At 41.4% G+C, this 20,697-nt stretch overlaps 1 protein-coding gene across 3 annotated transcripts in view; it reads left to right on the top strand.

Annotated features, from left to right (window-relative positions):
* LOC136871946 (uncharacterized) overlaps nucleotides 1–20,697 on the top strand; it is a 519,021-nt gene that overhangs the window by 233,885 nt on the left and 264,439 nt on the right. Inside the window, exon 2 of one of the 3 annotated variants that reach the window (XM_067145692.2) lies at nucleotides 3,796–3,836. The exons of the other annotated variants lie outside the window; for them this stretch is intronic. Coding sequence (XP_067001793.2) covers nucleotides 3,796–3,836 — 41 coding nt within the window. The remainder of the gene's footprint in view (nucleotides 1–3,795; nucleotides 3,837–20,697) is intronic. 3 annotated transcript variants of the gene reach the window in all.

Raw genomic sequence — 20,697 nt, 5'->3', positions numbered from 1 at the left:
CCGCCAGATCTACATTTCAAACGTTTCTAGTCTTCTTTCTTTCTCTTTTCTCAACGTCGAAGTCTCAGCCCCATAAAGCGCCACACTCCACACAAAGCACTTCACTAACCTCTTCTTAAGGTCCTTATTTAGAGGCCCACTCAACAGTGTCCTTTTTTTTAAATATATAAATGCTTCCTTGGCCATTGCAATTGTAGTCTTCACTTCGTCCAAGCAATAAAGATCATTTCTGATTATTCTTCCCAAATATTTGAATTTAGACATTTGTTCAATCTCCTCCCCTGAAAGTATTATTTTAGCTGTTGAGTCCTTCTTTGACCCCATGATCATTGCCTTGGTCTTTTTCCTATTAATTTTCATGCCTAAACTTCTTACAGAATCTGTTCAATTTTCCCAACATAGCATTAATAATTTTCTCAGTTTGTGCTAGAACCTCCCCTATATACAGTAACACTAATCAGAGAGAAAAAGTAGAAGGGGTCCGACACTTCCAAAAATGAAGGTATCGGCCAATGAAAGACAAGGGCCACGAAGGGCGTAAAAATGAAAAAATCCCTAGGCCTCGAGTGCTCTAATACCGTCGGGGTTGGAAAAGAACAAGAGTTAACCAAGGAAGGTCGGATAGGATAGATGAGAGCGAGGAGCCTGACGCAAGTAAGTGGAAGCAATGACAGGACTCAGCTAAGGGCCCCGTGGTCGCCAACCCACGCTCCCAAGTTGAGCGCCCCTGGGGCCCTTTTAGTTGCCTCTTACGACAGGCAGGTGATACCGTGAGTGTTATCCTACCGCTCCCATCTACAGGGGGATGTTAAATCTAACCCAGTAAGTTATTTACCCGGAATAAGTATTACTACCTCTTTGAAATGACTGAAGATAGAAAGAACTAAAAATGTTGTTTTACTCCCGGCAACTCCAAACAGTTGTTCATTTTCACAGGCTACAGTTCCTCTTACAGGAGCTGCCTGTTCGAGGTGGTAAAAGCGTCCTCGGTTCACTCGGAAGGACGTGGGTTCGATTTCCCGTCAATAAATCAAATATAAAACGAGATTTCCACTTTCAGTGGTGAACATGGCCCCGAGGTTCACTCACCCTACATCAAAAATGAGTACAATTTTAATTCCTGGGGTCAAAGGCGGCCGGGCGTAGAGCTAACCACTGCACCCCGTCCCAGGACTGTACGGAGATGACTGCTTTGCTTTGCAGTTCCTTTTACATGAATTTCATCAACTTGATTATTCACGACCTTTTCTCTCTCAGCAAGTTGAACAACGTGGTTAAAGAAATGTATATTCCCATTATATGAGAAAGGAGATAATTTTCCCAAAATTCGAGGATACGGAAATGACAAAATATTCCTTAATCTTACAACGTTATAGCACTTCGCACTCTGTATATCGTCGGTGCTGCGCCTGCAAAAACTGCTATATGAAATATTTCAGCTGGAAACTTTGCTCGGCAAGGTTCTGTCATTTAAGGATCAATATTGTGCGAGTATTGTGAAAGAATTCTCGCTCTTCAAAATGTATGTGCTGTGGGTCAGTATTTATCTCACAATATTATCTGTTACGGAGTTTCGTGGACTTGCAGAGGTGAAAGAAGGTGCGGGGGTGAACGGGCCTCAAAATACTAAATTAAAGTTAAGATAAAATTTAACAAGGTTATATTTTCTTTTCAAAATTAAGAAATAACAAGCATGGCAGGTACAGAGGAGCAAGGCAACAAAAGTGTAATTACAGTATTTACAGGATTTGGGCTTCGAGCCCCGAACTCACAATTCTTGGGCAATTAGCCCAACTTTACTCCAAAATAAGTTTTCACAGAGGGGCAGAAAACCCCATTCATGCCCAGGAGCACTTGCTCCAAAATTACACAGTAAAGCCTCCTCGAGGCATACAACCCTCAATTTTCAAGAAAGAGCCACTCGCTCTCAAACCTTAAGCCTATCAAAGTCCACACCAAACTCCACTTTCAAGTTGTCCTCCACGGACACGAAAACAGGGGTAAAATACCCAACCTACTGAGGCCTATTAAGAGAGAAAAGGTTAATTACATGGCCTCAAAAATACCAATTTGAGAGGAGGCAAGCAGCACTCCTAATACATTTGTTTAAAACCTAAACTGGCTCTAGGCCGCTAATGCAAGGGCTAATCCCATACTAAAGAGGTGACTTTAGAAAGAAACAATTTACATTACGTTAAGGAAGAATCGGTTGTGAAAAATAAGTTCACCTCAAAACAATATGCGTGGGAGTTCAAGAGGGTTAAGCACTCTCTATCCCAAATTTTTAGTTTAAAAAGATAGAATTGAAACTAAGTGTCTTTACATTTTAGAGGAAAGTTACATGGTGAAAGGTTTCGGACCCGCCCCGAGAGTTAAACTGCTGAGCTAGCGAGAAAAGAAGTTCTTAAACGGCCATTACCTTGTTGTTGAACTGCTGCCCAAAGAAAGAGGCGCTTCCCGCCCCCTGCTATGTACTTTACACACTGAAAGATAGTACTGAAGTGGCCCGGAGACCCTAAAATCAGCAGTTTATATACTCTCGCGGAAAGTTCGAGGCGTTTGAGGAATGAGAACACCCTCCCACAAAAACTTTATTGGCTAGGGTTAAGCAATATATCCCCTCTGAGGAAGATACACCTGATTGGTTATAACTTAATTAAAGAAATTCGGGATTGGCTAAATTCAAAACAAGGGGAAAGGAAGGGTTATACAGCCAACTTAAACAATAACCGAAAGAAATTTAACAAGAAACAAACTTTTAAAATAAAAATTTCTCCAAAAAACAGTTCTTTCACTTCGCACTAGGGTGCACTTTTGTAGTTCTTCAGTAGTGTCCTCTAGAAGAGAAAGTTCACACTTCTTACTACAGGTAAAACAAAAATACGTCGAAAACGACCCAGTTCAGAAACTTCAAAATTTCCAAGTAGTGACATCTTCTGAGAAACTTGAAAATTAATACAGTAGATACAGTTCAGACTTCCTCCAGCAGAGGAGTTTCAACAGGCGCAAAGTTTGAATTAGCGGCGTGGAGGTGTACCGCCCGGTACATTATCAAATAGCGGTTTTCGCAGGCGCAAAGACGACATAAATCTACTCTGAAAAGTGACTGTGAGTTTGTGGCTATGTATCGGGTTATCTTAGAAACTACCCCACCGATTTTTGAATTATTTTCATCGTTTGAAAGATATCATTCCGGATAACATAGGCTATGTATCATCACGGAATTCCAAAGGGTTCCCGTGAGAACCGTGATTAAAGAAAAAAAGGGTGCAATAATAAATCTCGAAGTTTGTATGTTTGCCTGTCTGTGTTTTTTCACCTTAAAACTATTTGACTGATGGAGCTCAAATTTGGCTCTCTTATAGATGGTACATTTAGTTAACACGCAGGCTGCTTACTACCACGCTGTTTTAATGGGACTATCTAGCAAAATGTGAAGAAAGTGAGAGGATAACGTACGCTTAAGACCCTTAAAAAAAGAACAGTTAGTCCTAGTGAATAAGTGAGTGCACCAATTGTCCATGAAATTTGATTTTCCAGAAAAAATGTTTATATGGATTTCCTCATTTTTCAAAGGATATTAATTTTGGGAACCTTGTTTGTAGAACTTTCATTTCTTGTTTTGATGCATACTACATCCCCTTTTGGTTTTTTCAGAACACCCTGTATTCTGGAGAACTACCGATATTCATTCTCATTATCAGTAGAGTGAAGTGATTCATGCAAATAGTTTCATTCAATAGAAACTTAATTCAACAAAAACATACTAAAAATGCTTTCTTTTTTCTTTTGTAGGTAAGTCCAGATTAAGAATCGTCAGTTCGAGCGAACGTCGCGTAAGTAATCTTTATGAAAGTCACTTCCAGAAATTTGCTCAAAATTTAGGGATTGAAAAACAGTTAAGATCTATTCGTAAATGAAGCTAGCTGTCATCTGGAAATACTGGAACTGTGTAAATAATTGAGCATTCTTTTCTGCTTCTTCTATGGCCTTTTCCCAATCACAAGAGCTGTTTCAAACATACCCGTGGCAGCATTGCTATTAACTCACGATACAGCCAATAGGTGGAAGTCGGAGGCGAATTTAGCTCCTTCGCGCCCCTAGACAGAGAAGAATATTTCCGTCCCTTATTTCAAAAAGAATGTATCACCACATTACTTACATCCGTACGTGTCTGAATAATAATAATAATAATAATAATAATAATAATAATAATAATAATAATAATAATAATAATAATAATAATAATCGTCATCATCATCATCATCATGTCCGCCTTTGTGACGTAGTGGTTAGTGTGGTTAGCTGCCACTCTCGGAGGCCCGGGTTCGCTTCCCGGCTATGCCACGAAATTTGAAAAGTGGTACGAGGGCTGGAACGTGGTCCACTTAACCTCGGCAGGTCAGCTGAGTAGAGGGGGGGGGGGCGATTCCCTCCTCAGCCATCCTCGAAGTGATTTTCTGTGGTTTCCCACTTCTCCTCCAGACAAATGCCGGGATGGTACCCAACATAAGGCTACGGCCACTTCCTTCCCTCTTCCGTGCCTGTCTCTTCCAATCTTCCGATCCCCCACAAGGCCCCTGTTCAGTATACTGTGTAGAGATGAGAAGAATGCAAGAATGAGGAATGTGGCCTGCAAGCACGAACTTCCTGTTCTGCCAAGACAGATCGGCTCTTATCTGCTCGAATCTGCTATACGAAGACATTGAGTCACACTTTGCATTTCGCTGGATTACAACTGACAAGAGAGAAGAACTGCCAGTAGAAGATAATATAAAGTCGCCTGGATAGTAGCGGAGTTGCTATGGTCACTGGCTCTGCTGGTGAAATCCCCTTCGCCCCGTGCCTCACCGGGCATCTGCATTCTTCTGATCTCCCAACAGTAGCAGGTGAGGCCTCCTGGGTGAGGTACTGTATATTCTCCCCAGTTTTATCCCCCGACCCAAAGTCTCACGCTCCAGAACACTGCCCTTGAGGCGGTAGAGGTGGGGTCCCTCACTGAGTCCGAGGGAAAAACCGGATTGCGAAATAAATGATAATAATAATAATAATAATAATAATAATAATAATAATAATAATAATAATAAATGCGTATTGAATGCACCAAACTCAAGCCAGACAACGAGTGTTTTACCAGGGTACCCATTTTCTGGAGAAACAGGGAAAGCACAGGGGAATAAACGTGCAAAAAGTATACGGGGAAATCGCTTGTCACGTCAAAATTAAGCTTTCTGTCTAAGACTGGACGCAGCAGAATGATGAGTGAGACTGATATGTAGAATAATACAACACTGAAAGTCAGTGTTAAAAATCTAAGTCCGCCTTGTCTATACAATTCAAAGTTATTAAATCTATATCAATAAAATATTCTTAACTTAATATTCCTTTTAAAATGTCCGGCGTTTTGAAATCTACCTATGTAATTTACACAACGTAGAGGCGCTAATTATTATGGATTGCCCATAATTAAAATGGATTTTACCTCACTATTAAGGAAAAATAATGACAGGAAAGCGAAATTTTCACAGAAAATTTCTACAAAGAAAGGAATGCGCAATGGGGCTTCTTTCTATGCACAATAGTTGACCTGCATACGTATTCGAACAACACTTCTCTTTGCTACACGACTTGGGATCTTATTCCTGAACTTCAGAACACTAGCCCGTATGTTTCTGTTTAGAAACTGGCACGCTTACTCATGCCAGTTTCAGAAGGTCCCTGATGAACAAAGGCGTTAGTTTGAAGAGTGATTGACTAATGGCTTCCTGTGTTTAACGTAGTTCATTTTTGTTGCTTGTAGTGTTTCTGGGATTACTGCTAACCCACTTCACAGATGGGCACTTTATGATCAGATGTAGCTTGTTTGACTTCTTATGATATATTTATTTCAAGTTCTTTTCAACTTACATACATGCCATTGTAAGTGTTCGTGCAAAATATTTTTCAAGATGATGATTCCAAAGTATGATGAACATATTCGAGCGACACTCGTAAGTACCATGTCGGACTAAAGTTAATGCAGGGAACACTGGGATATCCCAGAGAAAAGACAGGGAAAAGAGATTTAATTTAAGGTGCGTTTTCCAAGGGTCGATTGTAGCCGCAACGCCGATTGTAGACGCACGGCGACAGCAGTCTCCACCTCCGCGCATGCTCAGTTTGAGTTTGGTCTGCGACTCGCGGCGATTGCGGCACACTGGTGCTGGCGGCCGCAGTCGCTGCGACAGTTGATATTTTTTTTATTTTATTTATTTCAAAAGAGGCACCTGAGCCAAGGCTCATAATGGTGCAGTACAAATAATTACATTTGGCAACAAAGATGAGATTTGAGAACATCAGCTTCTAGGACAAAAATATAATATACTGTACAATTAATAATTATAATATTAATTACATTTGGCAACAAAGATGAGATTTTAGAACATCAGCTTCTAGGACAAAAGTATAATATACTGTACAATGAAGAATAATAAAAATAATATTAAGGTATCCTAGTGATAGAAACCAAATATGAACTGCAGTGATATAGTATACTAAATCAGTACTCTATAGGCTTGGCATTTTTACTTTTAGAAAATTAACAAGCTTGGTTTTAAAGATGGGTAAGTTAGCGGCTTCTCGAATATGCTCAGGAAGGCTATTGAAAAACTTTACAGAAAAATGCCATAAAGAATTAGTGCCATACTTAGTAGACTTCAATGATTTACAGTGAATTTTAGTAGATCCTCTTGTACTGTATGAATGTATGTCAGAATTCAAGTTGCAAAGTGTGTTCGAATGAGTTTGTCCATTTTTCAATTTATACAACATAATAGCTGAAGCTTTTTTACGAAGACCATCTAGTGACAGCACATTACAATACTGGTAGACCTGTATGGTTGGTGTTAAGGTGGGTAAGTTGAAGAGTATTTTCAGTGCTCTTTTCTGTAAGATACTGATCTTTTCAAATTGTTCTTTACTGCAACATGCCCAGATATGAATCATATAATTCAGGTGGCTTTCAATTAGTGCATGATAAATACTCTTCAACAGTCCACGAGAAACTTTGTATTTTAATCGGCTGAGTACACCAATAGCAGGAGTTATTCTATCACACAGCATTGTGATGTGATTCTCCCAAGTTAGCGACTCATCTATGCTAAGTCGTAGAAATTTGGTTGATTGAACACGAGGTACCACTTGGTCATAGAAACTCAAGTTGATGTCCAGAGGAAATGTACATAATGGTTTGTGAAATATGATATAATTAGTTTTATTATGATTAATTCTTAGTCGGTTGGTAGTAAGCCAGGTCTGAATTAAAGATATGTCATGTTGCATCTTTTCTTCAAGATTATATGTACAATTCCCTGTGTAGAAAATATTTGTGTCATCAGCAAATAATGACAACTTGCCGAACAGCGGCAAGTTACCAATATCATTGACAAATACAAGAAATAATATTGGTGCTAGAACAGAACCTTGAGGCACACCAGTTGTTATAGTCTGTAACGTGCTTTCTGCTCCCATACAACTAACGAACTGTACCCTGTCTCTGAGATAATCTGTAAACCAGTTAAGTGCTAAACCTCTAACCCCTGCTGCTTCCAACTTCAGTAATAAAATGTTATGGTCAACTGTGTCAAATGCTTTCTGAAGATCTATAAAAAGGCCTGATGCTACCATACCTGAGTCGAAGGACTCCTGTAACTTAATAATAATGTCTTCCACAGCATTGTAGGTACTAGAGTTAGGCAAAAATCCGTACTGGTATGGATAAAAATAGTCATTACATTGTAGGTATTTTAATAGCCTATCTTTGACCACTATCTCTAGGATTTTTGACACAATGGGAAGGACTGATATAGGTCTGTAGTTATTAAGATCGAATTTATCAGACCCTTTATACACAGGAATGACCTTGGCAATTTTTAACTCACATGGAACAATACCTTCACTTAACGATTTGTTGATTAACTTCGTAATGCATGGAATTAAATGCACAGCTAGACTCTTAAGTAGGTTATTACTAACACCATACACATCACTACAGCTGCTATTTTTTAATTTTTTTATTATTTCCGCAACTTCAAGGTCATTAGTAGGTTTCAAAAACAATGAATTACTTGGCCCATTTCCAATATTAGGTGATTTGTGGGTAGGAGTATTGGTAGCTAACTTTTTTCCTATATTAATAAAGTGGTCATTGAATAATTTTGATATTTCTACTGGACAAGTCACAATATTATCTTGAACTTTGAGTTGGAAATTCCTGTTTTTGTTAAAATTTGATGTTAAGATTTCATTGACAATTTTCCAAGGATTGTTTTTGGCATTACTTAATCTATTTATGAAATATGCATTTTCCAACTGTCTTTTAAGCTTTGTTACCTGATTACATAATAGTTTATAGTCATTTATCAATTGCTGTGATGCATAATCACAGCCCATTTTTACTCTAAGTTGTTGTCTTTTTATTTTACCGTAAAGTTTATTCTTTTGATCAATGAGGCTGGAAAGTGTATCATTCATCCATGGGCAATATTGCCTACCTTTGAATGTCTTATTATTTGCTTTATAATTCTGATTTATAGGCCTACTGCTACTATTGGCTTCCTGCAGATAATTGTTAAGTTTATTTACTATCACATCACAACTATCACCTTCACTGATGATCAGAGGATTGGTAGACATATAAGCATTCATGTTCTTCACATTACATGTTTTTGGTTTCAAGTATGAAATTTCTGTTCTCACTTTCGATAACAAATTTATATCGCAGACTAATAAATTATGATCACTATAATCATTAATTATATTATACAGTTTGCACCTGTACAGCTTATTGACATAAACATGATCTAACAGACTAGCTGTACTGTTAGTAATCCTGGTGGGAAATCTGCTGTTACATGGATTTTGGTTATAGCACTCACATAACCTCTTAAGTTCAGACGCTAGTAGACTCGGCTGAAGTTTGTCAATATTGAAATCTCCTACAGTAAAACACATATAATTACTATATTTATTCCATATATCCTCAAGTACATTAAGAAACTCTTTGGAAAATTTCAAATGGGGATTATAACATCCCAAAATAAGAATATCCCTCTCCAGACCGCTGACTTTAACCAATAAAAAATTGTACGGAGTACCAGGAGTGTTAATCGAAACTAATATTTTAGCTTTATAGGGTTCTTTAATGTATATAGCAATCCCTCCCCCTCTATCTTTTGTTCTGGAACAAAAATAACATTCATAACCTTTCAGATTATAATATTTCTCATCTTGTGGGAATAACCATGTTTCTACTATAATAATGATTTCTGGCATCTGTACATCTACAATTAAACTAGTTAAGTTTAGCCATTTATTACGGATACTTTGCGAGTTAGCATAAAAAATTCTCAGATGGCAATCTCTGGTCTTAAGTTGTCCTAAGTTTGTTAACTGAGCCTCTACAATTTCCATGTCATAATTCAAGCTGATTCAAGATTAAGAACATCTTCGATATTTCGTATGCTTATCACATTAGAGTTATCATCCTTCCTAACAAAAATCTTACCTTCCCGTGTCCACACATACTTATAACCTTTCATTCTTAAATCCTTGGCCCTCTTAAGAAGACCTTTTGCTCTGGGTGTAAGATGATCATTGATGTAAATCATATGATCTGAAGCATTGAAGCCCACTGCTACAGATGATATCTGCCGGACATTCTTCTTTGCTGCCATAAATTCCTGTTTTTCCATCTGTTCACAAATTTGACAATGATGGGTCTGGGTAGTGTCTTGTTTGCCGAGGGAATTCTATGAGCAATGTCTACATCACACTTATTTAATTCAAATCCAATAGCTTTACCAATATTTGTCACGACACTATAAACGTCTTCATTCGGAAGTTCTGGTGCGCCATGGATTTCAATATTGTTTCTCCTTAGGTATTGGTTAACATTCTCCACTTCGTCATGGGAATCGGCCTTCATCTTGTGAAGTTCCTGTTGAAGTTCCTTGATCCTTTCATCCCGTTTATTAATTTCCAGTTTTAAGTCTTCAATTACTTTAGTATTGAAATCAATACTTTCCTTCAGCCTGTCAATAACTCTGTCTACTAATCGATCCATAATTGAGTCTAAAAATGTTGACTCACGAAGTATTTTATTCACCGCGGCCGACAGATCCTCTGAGCGACTGTTTACGTTAGGTGGAGTCCTCACATTCCCATCCGCTGCACTGCGCTGCTGTGGCTGTTGCTGCTCCAAGCTTGCCATCTCCTTGCTACCGCGATTCTTTTGTTTGTTCTTGGACATAACCTCAAACAAAAATTCCGATCTCAAACACTGTTTCACACTTAGTTCACGTAAAATAAATGATATTTCTTATTCACCCGTGACAATTTTCACACACACCGGTCGTTGTTACATATAACTTAGTCACCAAGAATCACTAATATCCATACGAACACAATAAATCTTCAGACTAACCACTAATGCTCTCTTACTCGGTTGCCATATATAAGTATCTGTTGTGTAGCAGTTAATTATTGACTTTGAGTACGATGTCGAAGCAACGAAAAGTCGAGGGAGTGTTCAGTCACTCGCATGATATACATAGCTCTTTGTCACTTAGTTTCCGATCATAAATGTGGTACGATTTAAAGCACCCGCAGTAAAAGGATATGTCTGTACGAGACAGTGTTTGGGATGAGATTTGTACATAAATGACAATGTATGGTCGCCTCCTTCTTCTACTTCCATTAAAATGTCAAGGAAAGCCTTGCCACTAACGAAATCGCCCGTGCTCTCGTCCATTTCTGGCGGTTGGAGTCGTGTCTAAGAAAACACCCCACGTGCCCGTCGCTTGCGGCTGCTGTCGCCAACGTAGCCTATATGGCGACCCCAGTCGTCCGACTATGGCCGCCGTGGCGACTACAGTCGCACCTTGTAAAACGCACATTTACTAGCGGGCGCCATTTTTACGTCGTACTTTCTTTGTTGCAAATTCGTCGATTACATCTGCATAGTCTAGGTGCTGTCTTACGTCGGAAATCTTGGATATGACGGCTAGACTGTTGACTCGATTTTCTGACATGTATGATCGTAAATAATTCTCAAGTCTTTTGAGGAGTGAGAAAGAGTGTTCTGCTGAACGAATGGTTGCAGCGGTGACAAAAATATACGTAATGCAATCTCTAAGTTGGGAAAGAGGTTCTTGAAGGTGGTTTTCAAGCAGCGCTCTATGCGTACGATGTACTTAAGGTGGATGTTTTTATTTCTTTGATTTTATTTTATGCTTTAAAATAAACTCATCATTCAAAAAACTTTCTAAGTTGTCTTTGTTACGCTCTTGCAGTTTTCTAGCACGATTTAACAGTTCAGTGTTGGCTCGTCGAGGCAAATTACTTGTCTGTCTGTTAGGTCATCAGCCCAGAGGCTGGTTGGATCCTCAAATAGCACTACCAAAGGAAAACAACAAAAAAACAATTATAGTACCAAAATGAGGCACAGTAGGCAAGACGAGGAGTGAGTTAGTTTGCCATTGCTTTCCTCACTGGGCCAGGCAGTGCTATTGTAGCACGACTAACCCTATGAGCAACACCTTTCATAACACTCAGACGCACTGGTTGTGCTCTGAATGTCATTACTCAGCACCACCCATACCCTAGCAGCTTCCATATTTTCACAACCATGGATGAGACTGGAACTTCGGTGGAAGCTACACTTTGCTCTGGCCTGTGCCAAGAGATGGATGCAAAAATACTGTATCCATCAAGAAATGACAGCAGGCAGGCAAATTACTTAGGAGCTCAAATTTGTTATACAATTCTTTCAACGATTTCTTTTTCTATTATCGAATTCAGATGTCAATCTGTCTATAATAACCAGAAATGTATTCACTCGAAACATCAATCTTTTCTTCAAAAGTATTATCAGATTTGTCTGTTTCGTCCACTTTCAGTTTTCTTGACTTCTTTCCTTTTTGTGGCTCTTTTGTATATCTTATTCCGATGTCAGCGTTTTCGATTTTCCAGAACATATTCACGTAAATTATTGTACAAGTCTATTACAGTCCCAATATCGATATCAACACTTTGCAACAATATCGATATCAATACATTGCAACAATTAATCTGTAGCATTAAAACTCTTCAATTTTGCTGATCAAAAAGTTATCATTATCGCAACTTCCGTACTCTGTAGACTGCACAGTATTCCAGTTGTCTCGCATCTTAGTGAAGTCTTTTGCATTTCGTAATTTTTAATAACTTCCAAAGCTGATATTACTTTTGTCCTGTTAACATTGAGACTATAATGATGCCCTGACTAGCATGTTTCTGAAGGCCATTTCACGGAGATTGAGCTATCTAATTTTGACTGCAAAATAGTTCAACGCCTAGTCAACCAGACAAAAAATTGCAGATTTGTGGCAACAAAAGAGGAATGAAATCGCTTGAGGACAACACTTTGTTGCACATGATTCTATTAAGTTACGGAAGTGTGCTGCATACTACACCCTACCGGGCTTCGAATGGATGACCCACGCATAAGAATGCCTCCACGTAACGGGGTAAACACCCACGGATGAGATTGGATTGAAGAGCGGGTCGAATTGCTTAACGAGCTTCGGACCGCTCCCCTTCCTACTTTCTGTGCCGGCCCGGCAGCCTGAGCACTTGGGGAAGTGGTACGTTCAAAGAAAAACAAAAACAACAAATACTTAAGATGGAGCCTTATGTCTATAATATGAAAGTAGGATCTCTGGGTTCAAATGCCTAGTGGATACTGCTTAACACTGCTACAAATGACAAGAATCATAAAATAGGGGTTACGAATACAAATTTATTCAAAATGACAAAAAAAAAGTTGACACCGCTCTATACAATGACTCTCCACATATGGGAGGAAAAGAAAATAATAATCTCTTTAAAATACGAATCGCCCATGGGCGTCGTCTGCATAACGGTATGATTGAGGTTTTGCGACTTGCTATCGTTCATTTTTCCTCATTAATTCATACCGTTCATGAAATTTGTACATTATTCTGTCTATCACACCGTGGGATGACCTGATGTCCTTATTCACAAATATTACTAGCTGTTCTAAGCACGAACATAACCGGGGCCTACACTACATAATATCATATTAAAAGACACATTTGCATAATGCACAAACAAACACAAATACCATTTTTGCTAAACCCCGGACTACTCATCTATCACCAAGACCACACAACGTGCACATAGGTTCTGTTTGAACTCAAAAATATGTGCACATAATTACGAAACATACACAAAATATATGGATATATACAATTCATGCACACAGGAGAACCATTCCTAGAAAAGAAACAGCATGGTTATCACTGTCTCCGGCCCACAGCGCAAGCTTGGAGCAGCTCGCCCAAGGGCGCCACCATAATCCGGAGTCGAACTGGCAGACTCCCGACCGAGAGGTACTGTGGGTTTCTGTAGATCCCGAGAATAGCTACAATCTCATCTCGCCGGATATCTGGGGGATCCCTACTCATTTATTAAATACCTTTAAAAGAAGTTACCGTGATATTATCATTATACAAGTATTCTTAGCTAGGCCATTTAAACCAACCGAGGGGAGCGCGAGGTTGACCCAGGGCTCCAAGTTAGTCTTAACACAATGGTTTAAAGGGATCCCTCTGTCACGAGGGCGAGAGCCTGACATTCACAACAAAAAAAAAACAAGGAAGGGAGGGCGGTCATTCACTTCGCACGGCCGTTCTGATTCTTCTCTCGCTCACACGTCTACCCTCTCATCTCGGGGACACACACATCCATGGCTCGCTTCGTTTGCTTATTCATATCATTATGGAATTCCCATGAAATACTCTTTTTATTCACTCCCTTCTCATTATTATCACTGAGACTGGGGCACGATCACTTCTCAATCATCTCATCGTAAATTCCTATTCGGCCTTCTCACTACGTCTCATATCGCGTATCTTCTTCCCTTGGGCCTATGGCTCTCATGGCTCCTCGTTCATACCATATAAATACACTTATATTTAAACCTTCTGACCAAAGATTAAGGGACTCCTGCCCTGGGTCTCGCCCCGGCTATAGATAACAAAAAAAACACTCCAAACCATTATGGCCAATTAATCAAAATCACGGGAAACTTGCATATGGTTCCACACACCTATCTAAATCACACAATATGTACCTCTCCCGGTCGGGATTTCTTCTTCCTTCTTGCAGTCCATGCACTGATTATATCTGTAAGCTAGGCATGCATCGTCTGACTGACCCATGAGTTCCCCTGGCATATTTGACAACCTCGTGGGACAGTGACTACCAATATTTCGACATGTTTCCCTGCTTGCCAACACCATTTTTCCAACCTCCCCTACGGGAAACTCAAATATTCTCCTAACCTTGTTCCCATATTTGCTAGGACATTCTACATATTACTAAAAATATAACCCTCACGATAAGCTAATCATTAAGAAAGAAATATGAGTCGTCCGGGAATTTAGCCCCCTTGAATTTACTTCAACATTATAAAAATCAATAAAATTTCCATATAGGACATGCATTAACTTACAACATTTTGATATTTACAAGAGAACGCTAATCCTATCCCCGGGTTATGTCATGCTTAGAAATTAAATTTGGACATCACTCATCTGTTTGGTGGCCGTTGTTTCTCCCCCCACGGGAGACCCATGGTGAAGTTCTTAGTACTCCATGACCACTCGGGAGGTGGCGGGCGTGCAGTCCTTCATCCCTGGTCCATACACGTCCGACATCCTGGGGAACTCGTCACAGCTGAAATCTTACAGTAATCCAAGTGGGTAACACTTTTACACTCGTCACACGTCCTCTATTTCAGAGTTTACCCCCACGAATAAGACGGCCTTTCAAACCACGACGAGCGCGTTCACAGTAAGAATCGGGTGGCTCACGAGACTCGAGCCCCTGATTCAAAGTAACACTTTGGGTGATACCTAATTATGAATTTCACTGACTCATTAAACCGGCAGTTTCTCAGCCGAATTCTAATACTCGTTCGAAAATTATGCTCGCGGTTTTTACTAGTTTGACACGCAGCACAGAAACAATACACCTAGGCTCGTTTGGCCTCCCGTTCACTACACAAAAGCTTTTGTACACAATAACACTTCTTTGTACGCGGTCAGGGGTTTCTGACTGTAACTGGAGCACCGCGGGACGCAGTGTCCGTCTCACGACCCGTGAAAGAACAACTGTCTCTGCAAGGGCCTGCTCGGCCTATATCATCTTGCCCGCCGGAAGCTTGGGGGTGTAAACCTTCACGGTTCATTAAGAACCAGAGCTCCTTTCACACCAAGAATTGAAGATATTTAAATATTGCATCTTGTAGCCCTCTGTCTCCTCTTTCATTTGAGCCAAGCGTGCTGGACCTACGATCAGCAGTTTTTATGTAATTTGCTTCCCGCCTTTGATTAATTCATTAGCGTCCCTCGGGAGGCGGAGTCAATTTTGAGCGCGACTCTTAGCTTGGGTGACGCCGCTGTATCCACATGTGTTAGCGATATGTTACATCTTGACAGCTGGTGACCTCATTTCTTCCCCTGCATAAGTTATTACATATTTTTAGTCTGGGGAACGCAGAAAATTTCGCTCTATTCAATGGTGTGTCTCACATAATTTTCCTATGTCTGGATTAAAATATCATTCCATTGTTTACGCGCCAAAGTCCGACGTTGGCACCCGTGACACGTGCATAAAAAACCGGAAGTTCCTTATGTTCGTTTGGAACTCCGGGAAGCTAAGCTCCACCTCGGGGCGTATCTGACTACTCCAGCATCGCGTCCCCTTCTATCTCTCTCTGCGAGTTGAGAGCGTATTTCCGCGGGGGCTTGGCTGTTGCTTTGTCCTCCCTTTGTTCGCAGGCGCTCTTTTCGCGGGTTCCGTTCTGGCAGGACGCCGCTCGATCCCCTTCGCCCATACTGCTACCTATGACGCGACCTTTAGGAGTAATTTTAATGGAGTATAAAGGCCCAAATCATTCCCATGGAGCTGTACAGGACACTGTACGGTTTCATTCTCCTCCTACTTCATCAAAGAAAAATCACGAACTCGGGATTTTTCTTTCCCCTTTTAACTGGCTCGGAAAGTAGTCATTGGTGATGGTCGCGTAACTGGTGGACCTTCTCGGTCAACTCTGTGTTCTCCAGTTGTATCTGGTAGCATAGATTAATTAAAGCGTTCCTGAGACCGGTCCTCTCAGAACATTCTGGACAATCTTCACAGGTCGATGCCTCGGACTCGCTCCCTTCTTCCAAAACAATGTGATTCACGGCATCATCTTCTTCATCGGCTTCCATTTCTTCCATTGGATCCGGGTTGTCCTCGTCATCCTCGGCTTCTCCTGGTTCTTCTTCCTCCGGACCTTCTTCAGGGTGTTGTCCTGGTGCGTGGTACAGTTTGAGATTTGCAGCATTGTAAGTGGCCTCTGTTCTCCCATCCATTGACTGTACTTTGTAAGTGTCATTCTCTAGGTTCCAACGTAGGGTTCCGTAAACTATGGTAATAATTCCTCGCTGTCAGACTCTTCTCGGCCTATGCCTGGACATCTTGCACCTTTGTCTTCACACATGTTCAGTTTTACTCCTCCTGGGCTCCCGCTGATTCCAACTTGGTCTCATCTGATGCATAATCAATAATATATTCGTGCCCCCTTAAAATATGTGGCGAAAAAAAAAATTCGCCCTCATCTATGGTGAAATTTATTTACATAATATACAGTTTCTCATGCGACCACAATTCGCTATTAATCCTGTAGATCCTCTCTTCGCCCTCCGGGATCGTAATCTGAGACGTGGGGGTCTAATTGGATGCCCCTGCCTCTGCATTTCTTAGGATGAGGTTCACAACTCTTCCTTTCTTTCTTCTTTCCTGCGCTAACGCTCCCGTATCTGCACCGGTCCTCCTTCTTCCGAGATCTATTATTACGTAAGGTACGCTGCACGGGTCGCGATCTCATGGTCCTTCCGTAGCGTCGCTCCTCTCTTCCTGACAGCAATTTCCTCCGTCTAGTGAACCATCCGTACTTGTAGCGGTATCGTCTTTTACGTCGACCTAATACATTCTTCTTCCTTCTTCTGGGCTGAGATACCCAGTTCGATTCTCCAGCTGGTTGAAACTGTTTGTTCTCCATCACCTGTTCACTTAGCTCCGTACGAGAATTAGCGCTCGTACTTACTTCTCCCATTACATTTACATTAGCGACCTTTCTTTCATTATAAGCTAGGGATACGCCTGTCGCCTCTTGTCCACTCACAATGGCCTGGGTACTTAAAGATAGCTCGCCCCCTTCCTTCAGCTCTGCTCCCAGATGACCCAATGTCTTCCTTTCTTCTCCGGAGTTCACTACCTGCTCCCAGCAGTTCGTGTCACTCTGTTCCACGGCTACCGCTACGTCCATTAACGAGCCACACTCCCTGGCTTCATTCTTTGACCTTTCCATCTCGCACTTCCTTTCGGCATCTGGGGTCGCATCTCTTCCCACTAAGTTTTCTGGTTTGGGTTCGATCCCTGCCTGATGTACGCGTGACTCCATATCTTCTAGTCCTGAGTTCGACTCCCCAGTATCTTCAACTGACGCTCCTATGTCATTAGCCGTTCTCGCTGTTCCGGCTCTTACCAATTCAGTTTCTACTTCTTCTCTCGGCTCCAGATGGCTTATCGCGACGTCATCTATTATCTCCATTATCTCTTCCACTCTTGAGTACACTCCGCCAGCCTTGTCACTCATCTCCAAGCCTGGTGGTCGCCGTACGTCAGTTTCATCTATCTTGACGTCACATTGGGTTTCGGATGCGTCTATTTCGGTATCCCTTTTAGTAGCCACCTTCTCTGCTCCGTTGTTCTTATCTGCGTTCACTATATGTTCGGTAGAAACTTTACCGATTCTTCCTACTCCCATTTCTTCGGTCATCTCCTTCCGTAGCTTCTCGACCTCATCGTACATCTGCGTCTGGACCTCCTTAAATTTGGTTGTCGCGGTATCCTGCACTTGGGCTATGCCGTTCCTGAGTTCATTCGCCACTTTGTTGAGGGACTCCGTCGTCTGTGTCCTTAGTTCTCGGACTTCCGCCTTGGCCTCATGCATGTCTCTTGCAACATCCTCTACGCGGGTGCTCACCTTCTCCATCTCTTCCTCGCACGCGCTTACCCTGGTGTCCGTCAGGTCGATCTTCTTTGTCACCCTAATCTCCACTTGCTTTATTTGCTGGATGACGTCTTCTAACTTCCCCTCTAACGCCTCGGTCATCTTTGCCTCCAGCCTCGCGGCGTTCTCGTCGCTACGTTCACGACCTAGTCTCATATCCTCTGCGAGCTCGTTTAACGAAGCCTTATTCGTAGCCGCCTGAGCCTGGCAAAGCTCTGCCTGCGTGTCAAACTGCGCCTTAAAGCCTGCTGCCTGCTTGCCTAATTGTTCTTCGAAATGTTCTTTTAAAATTTCTCCCTGCTTCTCGAACTGCGCCTTAAAGTCCGCTGCCTGCTTGCCTAGCTGATTTAATTGTTCCCTTAAAAGTTCCCTGTCTTCCTTTGCCTTTTCTTCGCGTTCTGCCAATAATTGGCGCATCATATCCCTCATGACCTCCATGTCCATATTAAATTCAATCTTGGAGAAAGCGGATCTCCCGTGGGCAGAAAATTGACCACCGGTGATCGACAGAAAGCATAGATACATTTAAATATTTAATACAAATTTCAGCGTGACCTAACTTTACTCGAAATTCCAACAAATCAATCCAAACTGGGCCTACAAACGGCTTGTGTCACGCCCCCTACCATATTAATGTCATAATTCATTGTATAGGAAATTTCGTCATATCATTTGACAATAATAATAACAATAATAATACTGATTCTACGTTAGCCCTTTTATCCTGGAATAAGTTTTCCGGTCACGCGCGCGGCCTACCGTGGGCTCGATTTTACGTATGCCGGAAACATGGCATACCCCAGTCACAAATGAATGTTATCACCTTGAGATTGGTAAGATGACGTTAGCAGACAATTACCCGTCTCAAACTGGCAACATCGCGTCCGTCACTGCGCAAAAATTAGAGCATGGGTTGAGGTACCCTGCTCTATCCGCGGCGTCTAAAGCCCTCTCGAAAAACATACTTATATCTGCCAAATGTTGTTACCTCAGCGCACAATCTTTGGCCGATACCCGTAACTGGCGAAATTTGAAGAATTTTGCCGGCCGTTTTAACCTCACACTGAGAGAACCATAACGTTGTCTCCCAAAGAAATGACAGCTTCATAGTCTGTCCCGGGTATCCATTTTGAATTAATGAGCGACACTCATGCGGATTTCCACTTAAACTGGACACATGATTTTTCTGTCCTTGTCATTTTCCTATCCTATTCCTTATTCACGTCGCTCCCTTTCATGGCTGATCTTGTGTGAGTTATCATCACGAGTTGTGACTTACGCACACCCGTACGATGACCATGACAGTCCTGCTGAGTATCACACAATCAGAACAACCCTTGCAGTATCCAATTTATAATTATGAATCTTAGCACTTCGGACATGTGCTTAACGTCTCCATCCGTTCGGTTACGTGGCGGGTACTCCATTCCAAATAACTGCCAACCCGTTCGATACCAAATGTAATCAGATTGTGGCACGAACCTGGCAATTTGACTCCATCATAGCACACTATCCTTCCTGTGGGCGGCCTATCTCTTACTCAAAATGCTCCAGCGTACACTATAAACAATGCCCAGCCACGAAGGGCGCCAAGTATACACCCTACCGGGCTTCGAATGGATGACCCACGCATAAGAATGCCTCCACGTAACGGGGTAAACACCCACGGATGAGATTGGATTGAAGAGCGGGTCGAATTGCTTAACGAGCTTCGGACCGCTCCCCTTCCTACTTTCTGTGCCGGCCCGGCAGCCTGAGCACTTGGGGAAGTGGTACGTTCAAAGAAAAACAAAAACAACAAATACTTAAGATGGAGCCTTATGTCTATAATATGAAAGTAGGATCTCTGGGTTCAAATGCCTAGTGGATACTGCTTAACACTGCTACAAATGACAAGAATCATAAAATAGGGGTTACGAATACAAATTTATTCAAAATGACAAAAAAAAAGTTGACACCGCTCTATACAATGACTCTCCACATATGGGAGGAAAAGAAAATAATAATCTCTTTAAAATACGAATCGCCCATGGGCGTCGTCTGCATAACGGCATGATTGAGGTTTTGCGACTTGCTATCGTTCATTTTTCCTCATTAATTCATACCGTTCATGAAATTTGTACATTATTCTGTCTATCACACCGTGGGATGACCTGATGTCCTTATTCACAAATATTACTAGCTGTTCTAAGCACGAACATAACCGGGGCCTACACTACATAATATCATATTAAAAGACACATTTGCATAATGCACAAACAAACACAAATACCATTTTTGCTAAACCCCGGACTACTCATCTATCACCAAGACCACACAACGTGCACATAGGTTCTGTTTGAACTCAAAAATATGTGCACATAATTACGAAACATACACAAAATATATGGATATATACAATTCATGCACACAGGAGAACCATTCCTAGAAAAGAAACAGCATGGTTATCACTGTCTCCGGCCCACAGCGCAAGCTTGGAGCAGCTCGCCCAAGGGCGCCACCATAATCCGGAGTCGAACTGGCAGACTCCC

Source organism: Anabrus simplex, chromosome 4, assembly GCF_040414725.1.
Source record: "Anabrus simplex isolate iqAnaSimp1 chromosome 4, ASM4041472v1, whole genome shotgun sequence".
NCBI classification, from domain to species: Eukaryota; Metazoa; Arthropoda; class Insecta; order Orthoptera; family Tettigoniidae; genus Anabrus; species Anabrus simplex.
Note: the sequence above shows the minus strand (reverse complement) of the source record. Positions and strands in the feature narration are given on the sequence as shown.